We start from the raw sequence: 16,662 nt of genomic DNA, 5'->3' as shown, positions 1-16,662 counted from the left end.
AAAATTTATAATTGATTTAAAAAATAATGTACATAAATATTTAATGTTAATTCCATATTGAAAAACCAAAAAATTATTATGGGATTGAGAAAGTTGTTTTAGAACTTATATTTTTTAGCTAGAGCTCTTGGTATACGAATAATCGATTAACCGGATAATCTATTTCAGTTGTTGGTAGTTTCGATTAACCTATTCATTCGTTGTCGACCATTCGAATTGTAATACAAAATGTTTCTACGAATGTAAGTTTATAAAAACTTTGCTGTATAGTAAGCAAAAAACAAAGGCTGCTCGGATTTCAAACAATATTCCTTTATTCAAATACTCGCAGCAGAGCAACTATTCGAATAGTCGTTCGACTTTGAATAATTTTAAGAGCTCTAGTTTGTACGTGTATTTTTAATTACAATATTTTACGATTATTATTTATTAAAAAATAATTTATTTTTCAATTCCAAACATCTTTAATTTAATGTTTAATATCAAAATTAGATTTATAGAAATTAAATTTAAAGTAATAAAGAAGGTATATAACTTTGAATCCAAAATTTGTGAATTAAAGAATGTGCAACCCTGAACAGTTTTCATTTGGCCATATCGTATATGGTAATAACTTATAGGTTTTTGCCCAAACGATTTGTTTCAAGTCATAACAAAAATCGGAGTTACGAATACACAAGTGTTACATATAAAAATTTGTTTTTTATTTTAACTCGTAAAAACAACTGCAGTAATTGCTTTGTGTCAAATCAAATCAATATCAATTCTTCTAAATTTTAAGCAATGACCAAATTGGTAACTTGAACCCTGTTCAAAAAAATCTTAAACACTGCTTTTTATTCTATTTTTCCGTTATGTTTAGCGCTACTAGCATCCAATTTATTTATATTGTTCTCGTTTTTTGCAAAACCATAAAATTCATACACAATTCTAACACAACATATAGATTAAAATCACTTAATGTCATCGTTGTCATTTACATCCAGCTTAATTAAAGTGAAAATAGCATATAAATGCATAATATTTAAAAACTGTTACTTTTTGCAGCTCTCAATCTACGTCGACCGCCAGTGGCATCTCCACATACGCCAGCTCCTTACGCCGCACAGCCACGACAAACTCCAGCGAGTTTCTCTGTCATCGTGAAACATTTTGTCTCACGCCGGAGGGTGAAGAGGAAGAACTTGACAACAATAACGAGAACGAAAACGAAAACGGCAGAGAGCACCAAACGGCCGATTGTTATAGTGCACAGCAGCTTGAGGTCAATCATAACACACCTGTTGATTGTGCAACCGGCGGTGTTGTAAGCACAATTGATTCGGTTCCAAAAGATTATTCGCTTACACCCGATCATTGTTTGCCAAACCAACAGTTGCTTTTACAAAATATCAAAGTTGAGCCACAAGACGACGAAAGAGAATATGGTGTGAATCCTCAAATTTCAACTGCGTACAATAACGTCTCCGTGTTCGCACTGCAGAAAGCAGAAATTGAGCACCACTTTCCTCTGCGCTGTGATCAGTTGGAGTTAACGGTGCAGCAACCGTTAGATGGCACACAATTCACTTCACCGGCTCAGTTGGTTCCTGCTAAAGTGAAAAAGTCGCATCACAAGAAGAAGAAGTCGCAAAAGAAACAGAAGAAGAAATCTCGCGAGCATAGACGTCGTCGCAAGCATGTCACCGATGCAAGTGACAACAACGGTAACAACGTTGACGCTTACAACACTGATCAAGTTCGTGCAATAACAAAAGACATAGAAGAAGTTGTAGCAGCAGACATAACACCAAAACAGAGTGCTAGCAGCAGTAGCAACAGTAGCAGTAATAGTAATACTAATAGCCAAAGCAGCAATAGCAACAACAAATCACCCAAAACACGGAGCAGTCACAATAGCAAAAATCAACACACGCGATCGCAAACGCAAAGTCACAGCAACGGCCAACATAGCAGCAACCACGTACTTACGCATATACCTTCGCTGAGTCCCGAGGATAAGGAGAACTTCTGTCGACAATTTACCGGTGACGCATCTGCAACTGGTGAATTACATGAATTGTCCGCCGCGGTCGCTGTTGATGCACTGGGTGATACTACAGGCGCTGTAGGCACTGGCACGCAGCACATAACAACCACCATCATAAAAAAAGAGGTGGGCGTAGGAGTTGTACATGATATGGCACCAACCAGCAATATGAAATTGCCCGGCAGACAAACCAACAACTCACTCTCATCGTTGACCGGCAACATATTCATACCGTCCGCTTTGCGTGAAGACGCAACAACAGTTGCGACAGTGGAGCGTGCAGAAAGCAAGTCTAAGTCATCGTCGGGATCAGGGAACAGTGCGGGTCACAAGAAGCATCATAAACATAGTGGGTCTGCATCGGTGTCGAATGCCTCCTCTGATGCCAGTGTGACGGCGGAGAAAAATCATGGCAGTGGCGGTGGTGGGCATAAGAAAAAAATGGCGGCAGCCGCAGCAGCAGCCGCGGCAGCGGTGGCGGCAACGACAACAACGTCTGTTAGTGCGAAGTCATCGTCGCAGAACTCGGATAAAAGCGCAGATGAGTAAGTGTCTCAAATGCACTAAATAAAAGTTCTTTAAAAAGCTTCTTAATCACTTTCATTCACACTAAAGTTTGAATTTTGTTTTGTTGTGTGTAACAAAATACACAAAAATTGTTTATGCATTCTCTTGCTGTTGCTTGTTTTGTGCAAATTCATGTCGCCAAAAAAACTACTATAAAAGATTATGCCCGCTTATTTTAGAGAGTATGCGAGTGTCAGGAATTATTAGACTTTTCCCAAGCATTCTAACTGGATCTTTATTCCTTCAAGGGCGGAGGTCGAGTCGGTAGCATTTCTCAAAATTGTGGGAGGAATACTTTCTGCAGCTACCCCGACCGTCCAGTTTGTATGGCAGCTATTCCTGCAGTGTGCCGATCTGAATAATTTCTTCAGAAATTGCATTATTAATGATAATCCATGCCCAATTTTGCGAAGAAAACTCGTCAAATGAAGAAGTTTTCCAAATAAGCACTACTTTGCGTATACACAGACACACAGATAGCCAGACGGACATTAATATTTATATTATTTTCTTTTCCAACAAAAATGTTGCATTTGCTCGGGCTGTCTAAATTACGTGTTCTTCCCTAAACATGTTTTCAGGTTCCATTGCTCATTTCTCAAAATGTTACCTCCAACCAGGCAATAGTGCAACATTTTCTACTCCCCAAAACGTAAGAGTGAGATCTGCCCCGTTTTTTTATGGTTTCTTAAAGTTGCAAAATATTTAATCAAGTTTTTTCACAAAGTGACATGATTATAAAAACGAAACAATACAACAGCTGATTTATAATAGGGTGCCATTTTTTTTTTGCCCTTTTATTATTTAAAATTGAGCATTTTTGCAGGGTGTTATGGTGTTGCTATATAATGAGCCAAAATTTTCGTCGAGAAAAGAAAACGCTTTAAGAAATATATTTTATGGGGTCTCTAACATTTTCTTATGGTCGGCAACCATAATATACCCTGCTCAGTGTATAAAAATGAATGAAACGAACAAATTTAACTGCTTCATATCATCTAAATCGACTTTGTTAAATAAGGGTTTTAATTAACGAACATTTTAGATTATTTAACACTGCATACTCTCTTTAATCCACATAATCCAACAATCATTCACTTAAATGTGCTACATGCTTTAACCTATAAATTTAGATGTGACAATTTCTCGATAAAAACATTGGTGACACAGGTTGCTGGCATAATAGCTTATTGTGCGTATGTATGTAAATACCTTCCTCATTTGTATCTCTGTATGTTTATGGGTTCATTGACGTCTAATTTATATATGTATGTATTTAACACAAATATTTCCAGTCCTTTCATTATAACTTTCAATTACTCGCTTCTAGTTTCTCTAAATATGTGCTTTTGTGCTTATGTATGTATGTATGTTAAACATGTTGTTTGTTATTCTTTTCATACAATTTTCTAAACAACATAATTTATTGAAGCCCATTGCGCATGCTTCTTGTTTTCTTATTATCATTTCCACGTAGTTGTTGTCGTAGGAAAATCGCGACTCTTATGCTCTCCAAAACGAAACCAGTTAATATTGTAAATATTTAACAAATCATTTCCCTTTTTCTTTTGCTTACACTCTCTTTCATTTTGTACCACACTCAATCATACATCATACATTATCCTTGCACGCACACATCCCAACACACAAAAATGCGTATTTGAAAATTTTCGTATCGCTGATTTGTAAATAATTTGTGAATATATCAATCATGCATTGGAATTCCCATCCTAATTACTGACATACTTAAAATATATGTACATATGTATATATGTAATTCATAATGAATTATGTATTACCATCTTAATTATTCTCCGATTTCATCATTATCATCAACGCAACCGCAAATGTAAACAACAACCACTACAAACATCATATATGGTTTTGTACACAAAACAAAAAAAAAAAATTGTAAATTGTAGAAATGTATTTAGTAAAAATCGCACCACCACCACAACCACCTCAAACACCAAAAACTCAACCTCAGCAACCATCACTACCACCACAACCTCAAGTACCAAAATCACTTCAAATCATACCGCCTCGACTGTGTTTAGAAATGCGTCGCATGGTGCAGAAGCAGCCGTAGTCACAACCACAACAGCAACAGCAGCAAAAACATTTGTGTCAACGTCGTCGTCAGGCGCCAATACAATGGCGACAGCAGTGACTAAATGCTATTTGAAACATGCTAACAATCAAAACCAAAGTTCTCACAAAACTACTAATCAAAATTATTTAACATCCCAATCCAATAATTGCTCCAATTCATCTGTCAATTACCATCAACATCATAATCATAATCAAAATCATCATCACATCCCAAACCATAACTATAACCATAATCATAACCGCTATCATCACCAATATACGCACCAAACGCACGCTTCCCATTTCCCAATGCATTCCTGTGCCACCAATCAATTGACATCAACATCGTTGAACGCCTTTAATTATGCTTCCAAAAATTCCACGAATACGAATTTTCTCAGTTTCACCGAAACGGAAGAAGTACTACAAATCGGTATGCACAAAGTGCTCGTCTATGTGAAGAACCACCGCGATGCCTGGCCTTTTATGGATCCCGTTGAGGAGGATATAGCGCCACGATATTATTCCATTATACGAAGGTGAGTTTGAAAATATTTTCGTAAAACAAGAAATAAGGTTAACTTCGCCAAACTTTTACAAAAAGAATTATAAAAAGATTTTTAACTTTTTTTTATCGGTCAATTTGTAAGAGGTGTGTTAAAAAAGTATCGCGAATTTTGTGTTTTTTTCAAAAATTATTTATTAATTCATGAATATCTATTTTGTCCCCTTCAAAGTAATCTCCATGATATATTATACACTTGTGCCAATGGTTTTTCCAATCTTCGAAGCACTTCAAAAAAGCATTTTTTTTATCTTCTTCAGCTCTTCTTTCGATGCCGTCTTTATCTCGTCAAGAGAAGCGTAACGTCGTCCTTTTATGGGCCTCTTCAGTTTAGGGAACAAGAAAAAGTCACAGGGGCTGCGGCATCATTAGTGTGTTGTTTTTGGCCAAAAAGTCGAGCACAAGCAACGATGTGTGAGCAGGGGCGTTATCGTGGCGTAAAAGCCAATTTTTGTCACGTCTTCTCGGCCTTCTGAGAACATTTTGTACCACCGATAAACGTTGCTTCGGTCCAAGGTAGCTTCTCCGTATGCCACAGTCAACATTCGGAATGGAAGGAACACAAAATTTGATACAGGTTCTTTGATCCATTTTTTTGAATAGGTAAAAATCGAAGACGATCTAAAACACGTGCAAGCAAAGCAGCTGTCAACAATTAAATGAACATTCAAAATGGCCGAGCTTGTTGTCGGCATAAGTGAGAGACATGAGTACCAACATAACGCTACAAAAAATTCGAATATACGTAACCAGCGAAAATTCAAAATTCGCGATACTTTTTGAACACATATCGTATGGTAGCTATATTCTAGAGAGGTCCGTTCTGAACACAGTCCTCAGGTATTGTAGCCATGCCTTGAATAATGATCTATGCCAAATTTCGTGAAGTTACGTTTTCAAATAAAAAAGTTTTCCATACAAAAACTTGAGTTTGGTCGGTCACATCGATCTTTTCTATAATAAACTAAAATAAATAAGATAACCGTTACAACAACAACAACATAATAAATTAAAATCAATTCTTTAATGTTTTTATTTACGTGTTTTTGGTACAGACCAATGGATCTCTTAAAGATGGAAGACAAACTGGACAGCGGCAAATACAATAAATTTAGTGACTTTCGCAATGATTTCAAATTGATTGTGAACAACTGTCGCCTCTACAATGGCCACAACAATGGTGAGTATCTGAGCAGCACAGAAGGAACAACGAATTATCAAATTTTTCTTTTAGAATACACCGAAATGGTAAATAACTTGCAAGAGGCGTTCGATAAGGCCACCAAAAAATACTTTGATAATTTATCAGACGATGAGGAGGACGATCCTAGTTTGGGTTATCCGGCAGCTGATTCCAAGATGAATGTCTTCCGTGAGAAATACTTCAATAAAAAGTCTTCGAAGGATGCAAGTAGCGATAGTCAGAGCATAACAACGGATGCGGAAAAAAATGCTGTGGATAAAACCATACAGAAAAAGAAAAGCAGCAAAAAACATGCGCACTCTCATTCCCATGAATCCGTAATACCGATAAATAAAGACAAATATGCTGATACTGCGGACGAAGACTTTGATGAAGGGAATGGTGGTGGTGGTCCAGAGCAACGTGGCACAAAGCGAAAGCGTAAAGAAAAGGATAAACGACGCAAGAAGAAATCGAAAACCAAAACAGCAATGGTGGAAAAACATGGCACAGATGATGAAGATGACCTCGAAATGGAGGAAAATGTGGCCAATGAAGATATACATGAAGATCTGGAACACGAACAGAGCACCAAAAAGAGTAAAAGTAAACAAACGAAAGACTCATCAAAAAAAGGAAAGAAAAGTAAAGATAAAAGCGAAAAATCCTCCAAATCAACAAATAAGTCTTCAAAAGGCAAAAGTGATAGTGGAAAATCAAAGAAGCTGGGTAAAAAAAGCAGTAAATCAAGAAGTCATAACTCTGAAGATTCGATTATGTCAGAGGACGAAGAGCTAGAGACCGCATTGGAGCCAGAGCCGAAACCACAGCCGGAGCTTGATGAGCAATCGGATATGGAGCCTGAGCCGGAAACTGAAGATGACGCCGATGATGATGATGATGAGAGTTTTGAATATCCTGCTGCTAAAAAGACCAAAAATAAGGCAAGCAAAGAGAGTAAATCGCATACTAAATCTAGTACTACCGCTGGGCATAAGAAAAAGACTACACCAAATAAATCAAATCAGAAGCAGTACACATCCAACAAGCATCAAAAGGGTAAATGCAAGAGCAGCAAATCGAAGGCAAAGTCTAAAACGGCACAAGCCAATAGCGATTGCGAGAGTGACAGTGAAACAGAGAAGCTGCTAAAGAAAAAATCAAATGTCAATAAGGATATGCCACCACCAGCCGTGGATGCGCTTGCCGCATCGGCTTCTGAGTTGGAGGAGGAGGTAATCGATGACGATGATGATTCGCGTTCGCGCAGTATGTCACCGTTTAAGGTGGATCTGCATAAGAAATATTCCAAAAGTGCACTTAACGATGATCTCTGCGATTTACTGACAACAGTCAAAAAAGTCCCCGGCAGCACAACGGCAATAAATTCGAACCAAAAGCATACCGCGGTTATTGACGATGAAGAGGATGATTTCAAGTCTTTATCTAGTCGTAGCTCAACTCCAGTACGTGGCTCCAGCGAGGAGCGCAAGACACAAAGCGCACCTAAGAAGAATGTACGTAGTACGAAAAAAGATGAGCCACAAAGTAAAAGTGGAGCGACAAATGCTAGTAAAAAGAACGCCGAAATTGATGAAGCGGCGGCGGCAGAGGCAGCAAAACAAGCCGAGTTGGAGATGTTGTTGCCTTTCTTGGATAAATATGAGCTGATTAAGTATCGACGTAGTCGAGCGAACAATTTGCAACAGACCGCAGCACAGAATACAGTTGAAGATGGCCAGAAAAGTGGGCGAGGTCGTTCGAAAGAAAGCGCTGCCAAGAAGAAGGACACAGCCAAAGCTGTAGAAAAATCAGTTGACAAGACCAACGGAGAAAATGCTAAGCCGCGCAAAAACAATAAGAAAGCCAAAAAGAACACGAGCGCAAAGGAAGTGAAAGAAATATCTGACACTGATGAAATCAAAACGCCGCCGAAAGAGGAGAAAAGTACGAAAACTGATGAGAAAACGTCTGCCAAAGCATTGAAGTTACCTATGAAAACCGAGATAGCAGTTGAAGAACACAATGATAACCCAGCGAGCAATAATATTTCTCAGAATAAAAGTGTTAAAAGTATAGAAAAGAAACCGGTTATAACGTCGGATAAACCGGCATCAAAACGAAAGGAGAAGCCTAAACCGGAACCAACAGCTCCTGTAGTACAAGAGGAAGAACCACCAAAAAAGACCACTGAAAAGCCAGTAGCACCAGTGCCGCCCAAAAAAGCTTTGCAAAAGAAGGCCGCCGCCAGTGCTGCTGCCAACAAGAAGGCTAACAATAAGCCAACCGGCAGCGCTGTGTCGAATAAGACGTCTTCCACCAACATTGAGGCACTAGATGTCGAAACTGAGCAGACGCTTAAAGACATCAATCGTTGGCTGGAGCATACGCCACGTTTTTCGGAGTTTAGCTCGGCAAGCAACTCGCCTTCACGCTACAATCTGGATGAGTTTGATGCAGCAATACCCGCCAAATTAGAACCAGCCGACTTTCGACGTCCAGTACCGATTGCGCCACCTAAAATCGATTTAGTGCCCACGAAGCTTGCAGATGTTCTAGTTGATTTAGTGGCCGATGGTGACGCAGTAGTTGCCGGTGGCCTTAAGAAAGAAGTGATCTCAGAGTTAATAACTACCGGCACCGTAGGTAGCGCGATAGGCGGCACAGCGAGCAGTGTAAGCTCGAGTTGTGGCACACCACCACATTCGGTAACGTCTGTCAATTCAGTTGGGAGCACGTCAGCAAATGCTTCATCCAATAACTCGGTTGTTACAGCACCATCGATATCATCAATTGCATCTGCATCCGCTGCGAATCAACCTACTTTGCTGATACCACCACCACCCGCCACAGTTGCGCCAGCCTTGACTGCTTTGGCTCCACCGAAACCCAAAGAGCCCAGCACTACCCAATTATTGTTGAATCCGCCACCTCCGCCACACATTAAAAACCAATTGGCTAAGGAAGCCAAGCGAAAATCGCTGAAAGAGAAGCTGCAAGCGGCTGCCAATCCACGGCGCAAAGACTTACTGCGCACAATCGAACGTTTGCAACCGGGAAAAGCCAAAGGTAATCTTTTGCAGAATCTAAATAAACCTGACGAGCATTTCCCTTTGGGTCCCGTGGCGGCTAAAACGAAAGAAGTGAAAAATGCGTTGATTGTAGACACCGGTGATAATGCGCCCAAACTAAGCCTGGGTACGGTTATAAAAACCGATGACTTTGCCTTGGGGCAATCACATAATTTCATCGACGAATTGGCTAGTAAAACTGAGGCAAAATCAATGAATAACACAGAGAAGGAAGCTGAGGAGAAATCGGGAAAAAGCAGCTCTGCGCTTGAAATAATTTCGCCTTTCACACCAAAAGTGCCAGTAACGGCTGCTGCAGATTCTGAGGTGGCGTCTGAAAAGAAGGCTACTGAAGTGTCTGGCAGCGACTATACGAAACCTTTTGAAAAACTGTTGGAGAATAAATCTGCAGCAAATGCGGATTCGGCCAGCGGTGCAGTCGCAAAGGAAAAACCCAATTTAAGTGCTTGGTTAAAGGCCTTTGGTGTACCAAAGAAAGCTAAAAAATCGGAGGAGGAAGAGAAGCAGCAACAACAACAGTCAGATGCCAATGAATCGGCCTCCAGTGCAGGTGTTGGTTCCAGCTCGACAAAGTCGAATGATGGCGCTGCGTCAGCGTCAATATCCTCGACTGGTGCCACCGCTGCAAGTAGATCTCCCACTTCGACTTCGATTACCGGTGGTGTCGACTTTTCCTTACCATCGGCTCCAAGGCAGCGTAAAGCCAGCACTGGTAGCACCATATCCGAGCGTTCTTCGTTCAGTCAGGACCCCGATTCGCCGCGTATAGCAATCGATGAACGTTACGGCTCCTATGCGGGTGCAAATTACACTTCGCCAATTGGTGCTTCACCAATCGGTGCATCACCGATAATGGTTTCACCGAAACCCGATGAAATTACCAAGCCTACCTCACCCTATCCATTGAATGGCGCTATTAAGGCGGGTTTCTATCAAGACACCACTACTAAAAGCAGTCCTGATAAAAGTTGTAGCCCACGTGAAATGCCTTCACCATATCCTCAATACTCACAACATATATACTCATCGGCTTCATCGCCAAATGTTTCAACACCGGAATTAAGTGGTACATCACCGTATGGTGGTGCAAATAGTTATAATCCATCTGGTTCTGAAGCTTCCAAAACGCCCGTTTACTCATCCACCTCACCACTGCCGAACCTCTACGATCAGTACAAGCAACCACGTTCGCAAGAATCCGATTATAACTCATCGATGAGTCCGAGTACGCCAAACCCAAATTCACCATATCAGCAGCCGCAAAGCTCACCATACACCACGCAGTCGCATCAATCACCATACCACCATCCGAATTCACCGTATCATCAGCAACAGCACTCACCTTTCCACCAACCGACACACAGCAGCCCAGCACACACATCATCCAATGCAACACCTGCATTGCCGGTTGGTGCTACCTCGGTCCACTCGCCTCTGCATCAGCAACCGCATAGCCCTATGACTAGTAGTGTAGATTCTCCTGCTTCGTCTGCTGCCACACAACCGCCTACACCATTGGCACATTCTCCGGCTGATCAACCACATTCGCCCTACCAACAGCCAATGAATTCGCCGTAYCAATCGCAAGTGCCGCAGCCGCAAAATCAACCGACTCAGACACAGCAGCAGCAGCAGCAGCAGCAGCAACAACAGGCGCAGCAAAATGCAAATGCAAATGCACTCTCACCATACAGCCAAAGTAGTATGAGTCCCTCACCATATCAGGCACCTGTCGGCACTCCGGAGTCCTTGAACTTCAATCAAATAACACAAAATGCAGATGTTGGTAAGGTTGCACCGGTGGCTACGTCCGCACCAGCAGCAGAACCGAGTGTTGCGAACAACAATACTAATAATAACAGCAACAACATTGGCTCCAATGTTCCTAGTGCAACGGCGGTGCCGAGTTATGTGCCAACGCCACATGACCTCTATAATGCTTCGTCACAGCCACAGGCGATGATACAACAACAGCAACAACAGCAGCAGCAACAACAACAGCAACAGCAGCAGACGGACAACTTGCGTGCTCTTTACGGCTCCGCACTTAGTTCTGCCGCTGCGTCCATTTTGGATGGTGCAAAGCATACGGATTGGAGCATGGCAGGCGTGCAACAGTTGCAGGGCCAAATGCAGCAACAGCAACAACAAACACATCAGCAGCAACAACAACAGCTTCTGCAGCAGCAGCAGCAGCAGCAGCATAAGCAACAGAATGCTCAACAACAATTGCAACAACAACAACAACAGTTGCAGCAACCACAATCTCTGCAACAGCAGCAATCGCAAACTCTGCAACAGCAACAACCACAAACTCTGCAACAGCAACAACCGCAAACGCAACAACAGCAACCACCAAAGCCGCAATATCCTACTTATGCTCAATATCAGTCGAAAGCAGCTGCTGCAGCCGCCGCTGCTGCCGCTTCCACCAACAAAGAAATGCCCGTTGCAGATAAGACAGATGCCGATAAGCGACAAAACGCCACACTCAGCTACGGTGACAATTCCGCCAACGATATGGTGGCATTTATGCAACACATGCACCAACAAGCGCAGGCACATAAAAACTCAATGACTGCCATATCGACGGCTACGGCCTCCAGTTCGGCGTCTCAAGCCTCGACCACGGCTCCAAGCACTGCGGCGGTGAATTCCACAAACACAAACACCAACTCCCTCAAGCGTACAGCTGAAGACATGCTTGGCATGGATTATAGCGGCACGGGTGCAGGCAGCACAGCCAACAAACTGCAAAAGTGCGACAATAATACCGGCTTGCAACAGCAAGTGTCGCAGTTGTCAACGCAGATTAGCAAACAACAACAAATGTTCGACAGCTTTTTGGGCGCCATGCCGTTTGGCAAGCACTTAGGCAGTATTACGCCGGATAAGGCGTTCGAAATGTATAATCGTGCGGCATCGATGGGGTTTCCCAAAGATTATGCAAAGGATAATAGCTGTCAAATGCAACAACAGCAGCAGCAACATCATCAACAACAACAACAATCACATCAGCAATCAAATTCTGCTAGCAGCCAACAGCAACCGCAGCACCACCAGCAGTTGCAACAGCAGAAGCAGGCTCAACAATTACAACAACAATCACACAATCAGCTGCAACATGGTCAACAGCAACAGCAGAGCCAGCACCATCAACAGTTGCAACATAATCAGCATGCGCAACAGCAGCAAAGCCAAACCCAACATTTATCCAAGTCGGGCATGGAAAGTATAACAGCCAGTTTGCTAAATAAACCCTTAAATTATGGGGCGAGTAGTTTACAGCAGCAACAACAGCAGTTAGGCCGTGCTCAGCAAATAAATCAGAGTTATTCAGCACAGGCGCAGCAATCGCAAGCATCACAGCCACAACAACAACAGCAGCAACATAATACGCAGCAACATAATACGCAGCACCAACAGTTGTCTGCTAAAACGGCTGCATCCACCGCGTCAGCGTCGGTTCCGGGAACAACGCTTGACGCCAGCAACATGCTGAACATGTCCAGCCACCATTTGACGCATCACCTTTCGGCCTATAACAAGCCGACGCCACCGCCACCACCAACGCAGACGTACAGCAATCCGGCTGCCTCATTGCTGCATCCTTTGGCCGAGAGTTTATTCGGCTTGTCGTCGGCCAGCGCCGGTTTTTACGACAAAAATATGCCGCCAGCGGCTCACATGTACAATGCAGCGGGTGGCGCGAAAAATCTCACAACTTCGCAGCTGTACTCGAACCCTGCGTCCATCGCGGCCATGAGTGCGAGCGCCGCCAGTATGTACGGCAATCCGCAGCAACTTTCGGCTGCTGCGGCGGCGTCCAATACGTACGGTGTGCCGAACACCAATTCCAGTTGCAGTAACAATTCCGGCAATCAGCAGCAACAGAGTGCAACTGCTGTCGCAGAGGCTGCCAAGCCGGTGGCGCCCGTAGTGCAGGCGCCAGCCAAGCGTGGGCGCAAAAAGAAGGCGTCAACGATTGCCGCAGAGGCGGCAGCGGCAGCTACAGCAGCTGCTAAACTTCAGCAGCAACAACAACAACAGCAGCAGCAACAGCAACAACAGCAGTTGCAGCAACGCCAGCAGCAGCAACAACAGCAATTGCAGCAACAACAGCAACATCAGCAGCACCAACAACAACAGCATCAGCAACAGATGACGCAAAATCACCTGCACGCCTCCCAATACAACACAGCGGCGGCACATATGTCGCAATTGTCCAGCACCGCTTCCATAGCTTCAGCACAGCCTGCCCACCAAAGTTCCAGCGGAGTGCCTGCACATTTGCAAGCGCACGCGCAAGCACTCCAACAAGGTTTTCCACTCTACGCTGGCCTAAAAACCGGTGGCGTTGGTTCACCGCTTGCCACGTCTGGCACTTCCAATTCCGCCGCGGCAGCTGCTACTGGCCAATCAGCCGCCCACAGCACTGCAACTGCGTCTGCAGCCTCAAATGTGTCCGCTGCCGGTGGCGTTGATGTGGCGACGGCAATTTCGCTGAAGACATCCGCCGCGGAAGTCACCGGCATGGTGCCGGGTAGCGCTTTCAATTTCGGTCCCACACCCGGCACACTCGGTTTATACGGCGATCAGGCGGCAGCAGCTGCGGCCAGCAGCTATCTAGACCAATTCAGAGACGCATCAAATCCATACTATATGCCAACTGCGCCGGCGCCAGCTCATCGCAATTCGACTAGTGATGCTAGTGCTGCGGAGAAAGCGCAATCAGCACTCAATTCAGGCGCCACAGCAGCGAGCGTATATCCATTCTTGACAGCGCACACAACACCACGTGCCACACCCTACTCATTCATGCATAATACGGGCGCCTCACAATTGGCCGACCCCAATTCTCAGTTATATTCGTCATATTTGCGGCGCGAGGACTTTCTCATGTTCAATCAAGGTCTATTGGGACGTGGTGCTGGTGCGGCTGGCTATGGACAGCCACCGCCGCCAACTGCATACCGGCCATCCTCGTTGGGTATGCCCAAGCCTTATGACATCAATCGTTCGTGGTTTTAGCAGTGTGCCAACAACACCGCCCAAGACGACATAGCTGGACAGTTGACGAACGCAGCGGCAGCAGCAGCAACAATGCCAGGCGTAGAAGGCGCATCCAGCAATGGCAATGTAATGGGCGGACAACAACAACAGCAGCCGCAGTTGGAGCACCAGCATCAGCAGTTGCAGCCGCATCAGTTGTGAAGCATATTGCCAACGACGCTGGCGTGGCTAAGATCAGCAACAACCCGCGTGCATTATTACGCTACAAAACTAAGTGTTGTTGTTGTGTGTATGCACATATGTGTGTTTAGCACCGTATGCTTTGCTAACATGCCAACTATCATTACCTTAGGTGCAGCTTTAGTAGTTCTACGACAAGAATATATCAACATTAAGTCGATATGAATAGTGTAAAGGGAGTGTAAGCTTTGTTGAAGTGTTAACAACTTCGTTTCATATATATATATATACTACATTTATGTCTAACATATTGCAATTAGATTAGAGCAAATGCAAAAGCGTTCTATTAGTTTAGTACATATGTTTATAATTAAGCACAAAGTCTATTTATGCTTTTCTGTAGGTAAGTGTTGACCGGCCGCCCAGTCGTCAACGAAAATATTGTTATACTATGGTTCCATTTGGGATTTGATAAGTTGGTGAATTACTATTGCGTAGTTAAGTTTACTATTATGTAAAATGTTGCTTATATTTAAAGTGAATAGAAATTCTCGTTTTACGCTATGCGCTGACTCTATAAGACATGTAAGTGTGTGTGAAGCATTATATTAATGATTAATTTTAAACACTCGTATAAGTATGCTATAAGAGCATATATAGCATAGTCATTTAAGTTTCAATACACTGTTGTAACAGTAAGTTTTTAAATTTGTATATAAATACATATGTAAAGTGTAAAGATATATACATACAGACACAAGATTTTATTTAACAATATGTAAGTGAAAAAATTCTACGCATATACTATGTATTAAGCTAACAGGAGATTAAGCAAAGCAAAATATCACTATCACTATCACTACATATATCTTATGATTCCTTCATTATGCGCTAGTTTCTTCTCATTCAATATTTGTATAGCTTTAAATGTAGGCAGGAACTTTGAAATAAATGTAACGACTTATTTCACAATTTAATAGGTTTCATTTAATTGCATATTCATGTATGACAGTGTGACAACGAATTGAAATAGCTTTCGCCGCTGTTTGACATGGTCCTGTGGATGCTTTGTAATTTGTGAATGTCAGCATTCGTTGCGTTTATATAGTTTGGTTGGTTGGTTTTAAGCATAATTTCAAAAAAAAAAAATAAAATAAAAAATAAAAAAAAAAATTAACAAATAAAAAAATAAAAATTATTACCAAAAAATAAAATGAAATAAGCAGCAGAGTGCAAGTAAAGTTGGTTTAGTGTTTATGTCACTCGCTTTGTTAGCTAGCTAAATATTCTGCGTTCAGTATTCTGTTTGCTGCAACATTACGACGTTACACGCTTACCAAAAATTTAATAATTGAAAAAGCAAAAGCCATTGCTAAAAAAAAAAACAGATCAACATTTTTAGTTTGAACAAATGTTAAGGGGGTATTGTAGTCTTTAAATAAAGAAAATCAAATTTTCTAAATTTAGTTTCGATTAGTCAGAAATGTTTCTAGAAATTTTCAAAATTAAAAAAATTATTATTTCAGAGATATAGATAAATCTAACTATTCAAACAAATTTCTACAAAAGGATTTTTTAAAATTCACATTCTTTTCGGAGATATAGATATTATTTCGGAGATATGGGTATTACATCGGAGAAATGTAGATATCATATCGGAGACATTCTTATATAACTATAAGAAGATGTAGAAATACGCGAAACTTTAAACGCGTTTTTCTGTTATTACTATTTTTTTGTATCAAAATTAAATGATAACCACGATTTCTCAGTTTCTACTCGATCAATTTTCCTCAAAGTTTTAAAGAGTCTGCTTTAGAGACTTGCTTATGTCTTTAACTATCCATATACCCAAATTAAAAACTTTCCAATTTTTTTTAAATTGTCCAATTTTATTTTGAATTTTTCATTTTTTTAATTTTCCATGTTTTTTATTTTTAAA

At 41.8% G+C, this 16,662-nt stretch overlaps 1 protein-coding gene across 1 annotated transcript in view; it reads left to right on the top strand.

The window, feature by feature from the left end:
- LOC108978450 overlaps nt 1–15,697 on the top strand; it is a 22,207-nt gene extending 6,510 nt beyond the window's left edge. The window contains exons 6-9 of the mRNA XM_018948749.1: nt 1,048–2,574; nt 4,519–5,226; nt 6,308–6,432; nt 6,487–15,697. Coding sequence (XP_018804294.1) covers nt 1,048–2,574; nt 4,519–5,226; nt 6,308–6,432; nt 6,487–14,558 — 10,432 coding nt within the window. The 3' untranslated portion in view covers nt 14,559–15,697. The remainder of the gene's footprint in view (nt 1–1,047; nt 2,575–4,518; nt 5,227–6,307; nt 6,433–6,486) is intronic.
- Nucleotides 15,698–16,662: the final 965 nt, after the last annotated feature.

Source organism: Bactrocera latifrons, unplaced genomic scaffold (genome assembly GCF_001853355.1).
Source record: "Bactrocera latifrons isolate USDA-ARS-PBARC rearing strain unplaced genomic scaffold, ASM185335v1 scaffold_122, whole genome shotgun sequence".
NCBI classification, from domain to species: Eukaryota; Metazoa; Arthropoda; class Insecta; order Diptera; family Tephritidae; genus Bactrocera; species Bactrocera latifrons.
This window is presented reverse-complemented; position numbering and strand designations above follow the sequence as displayed.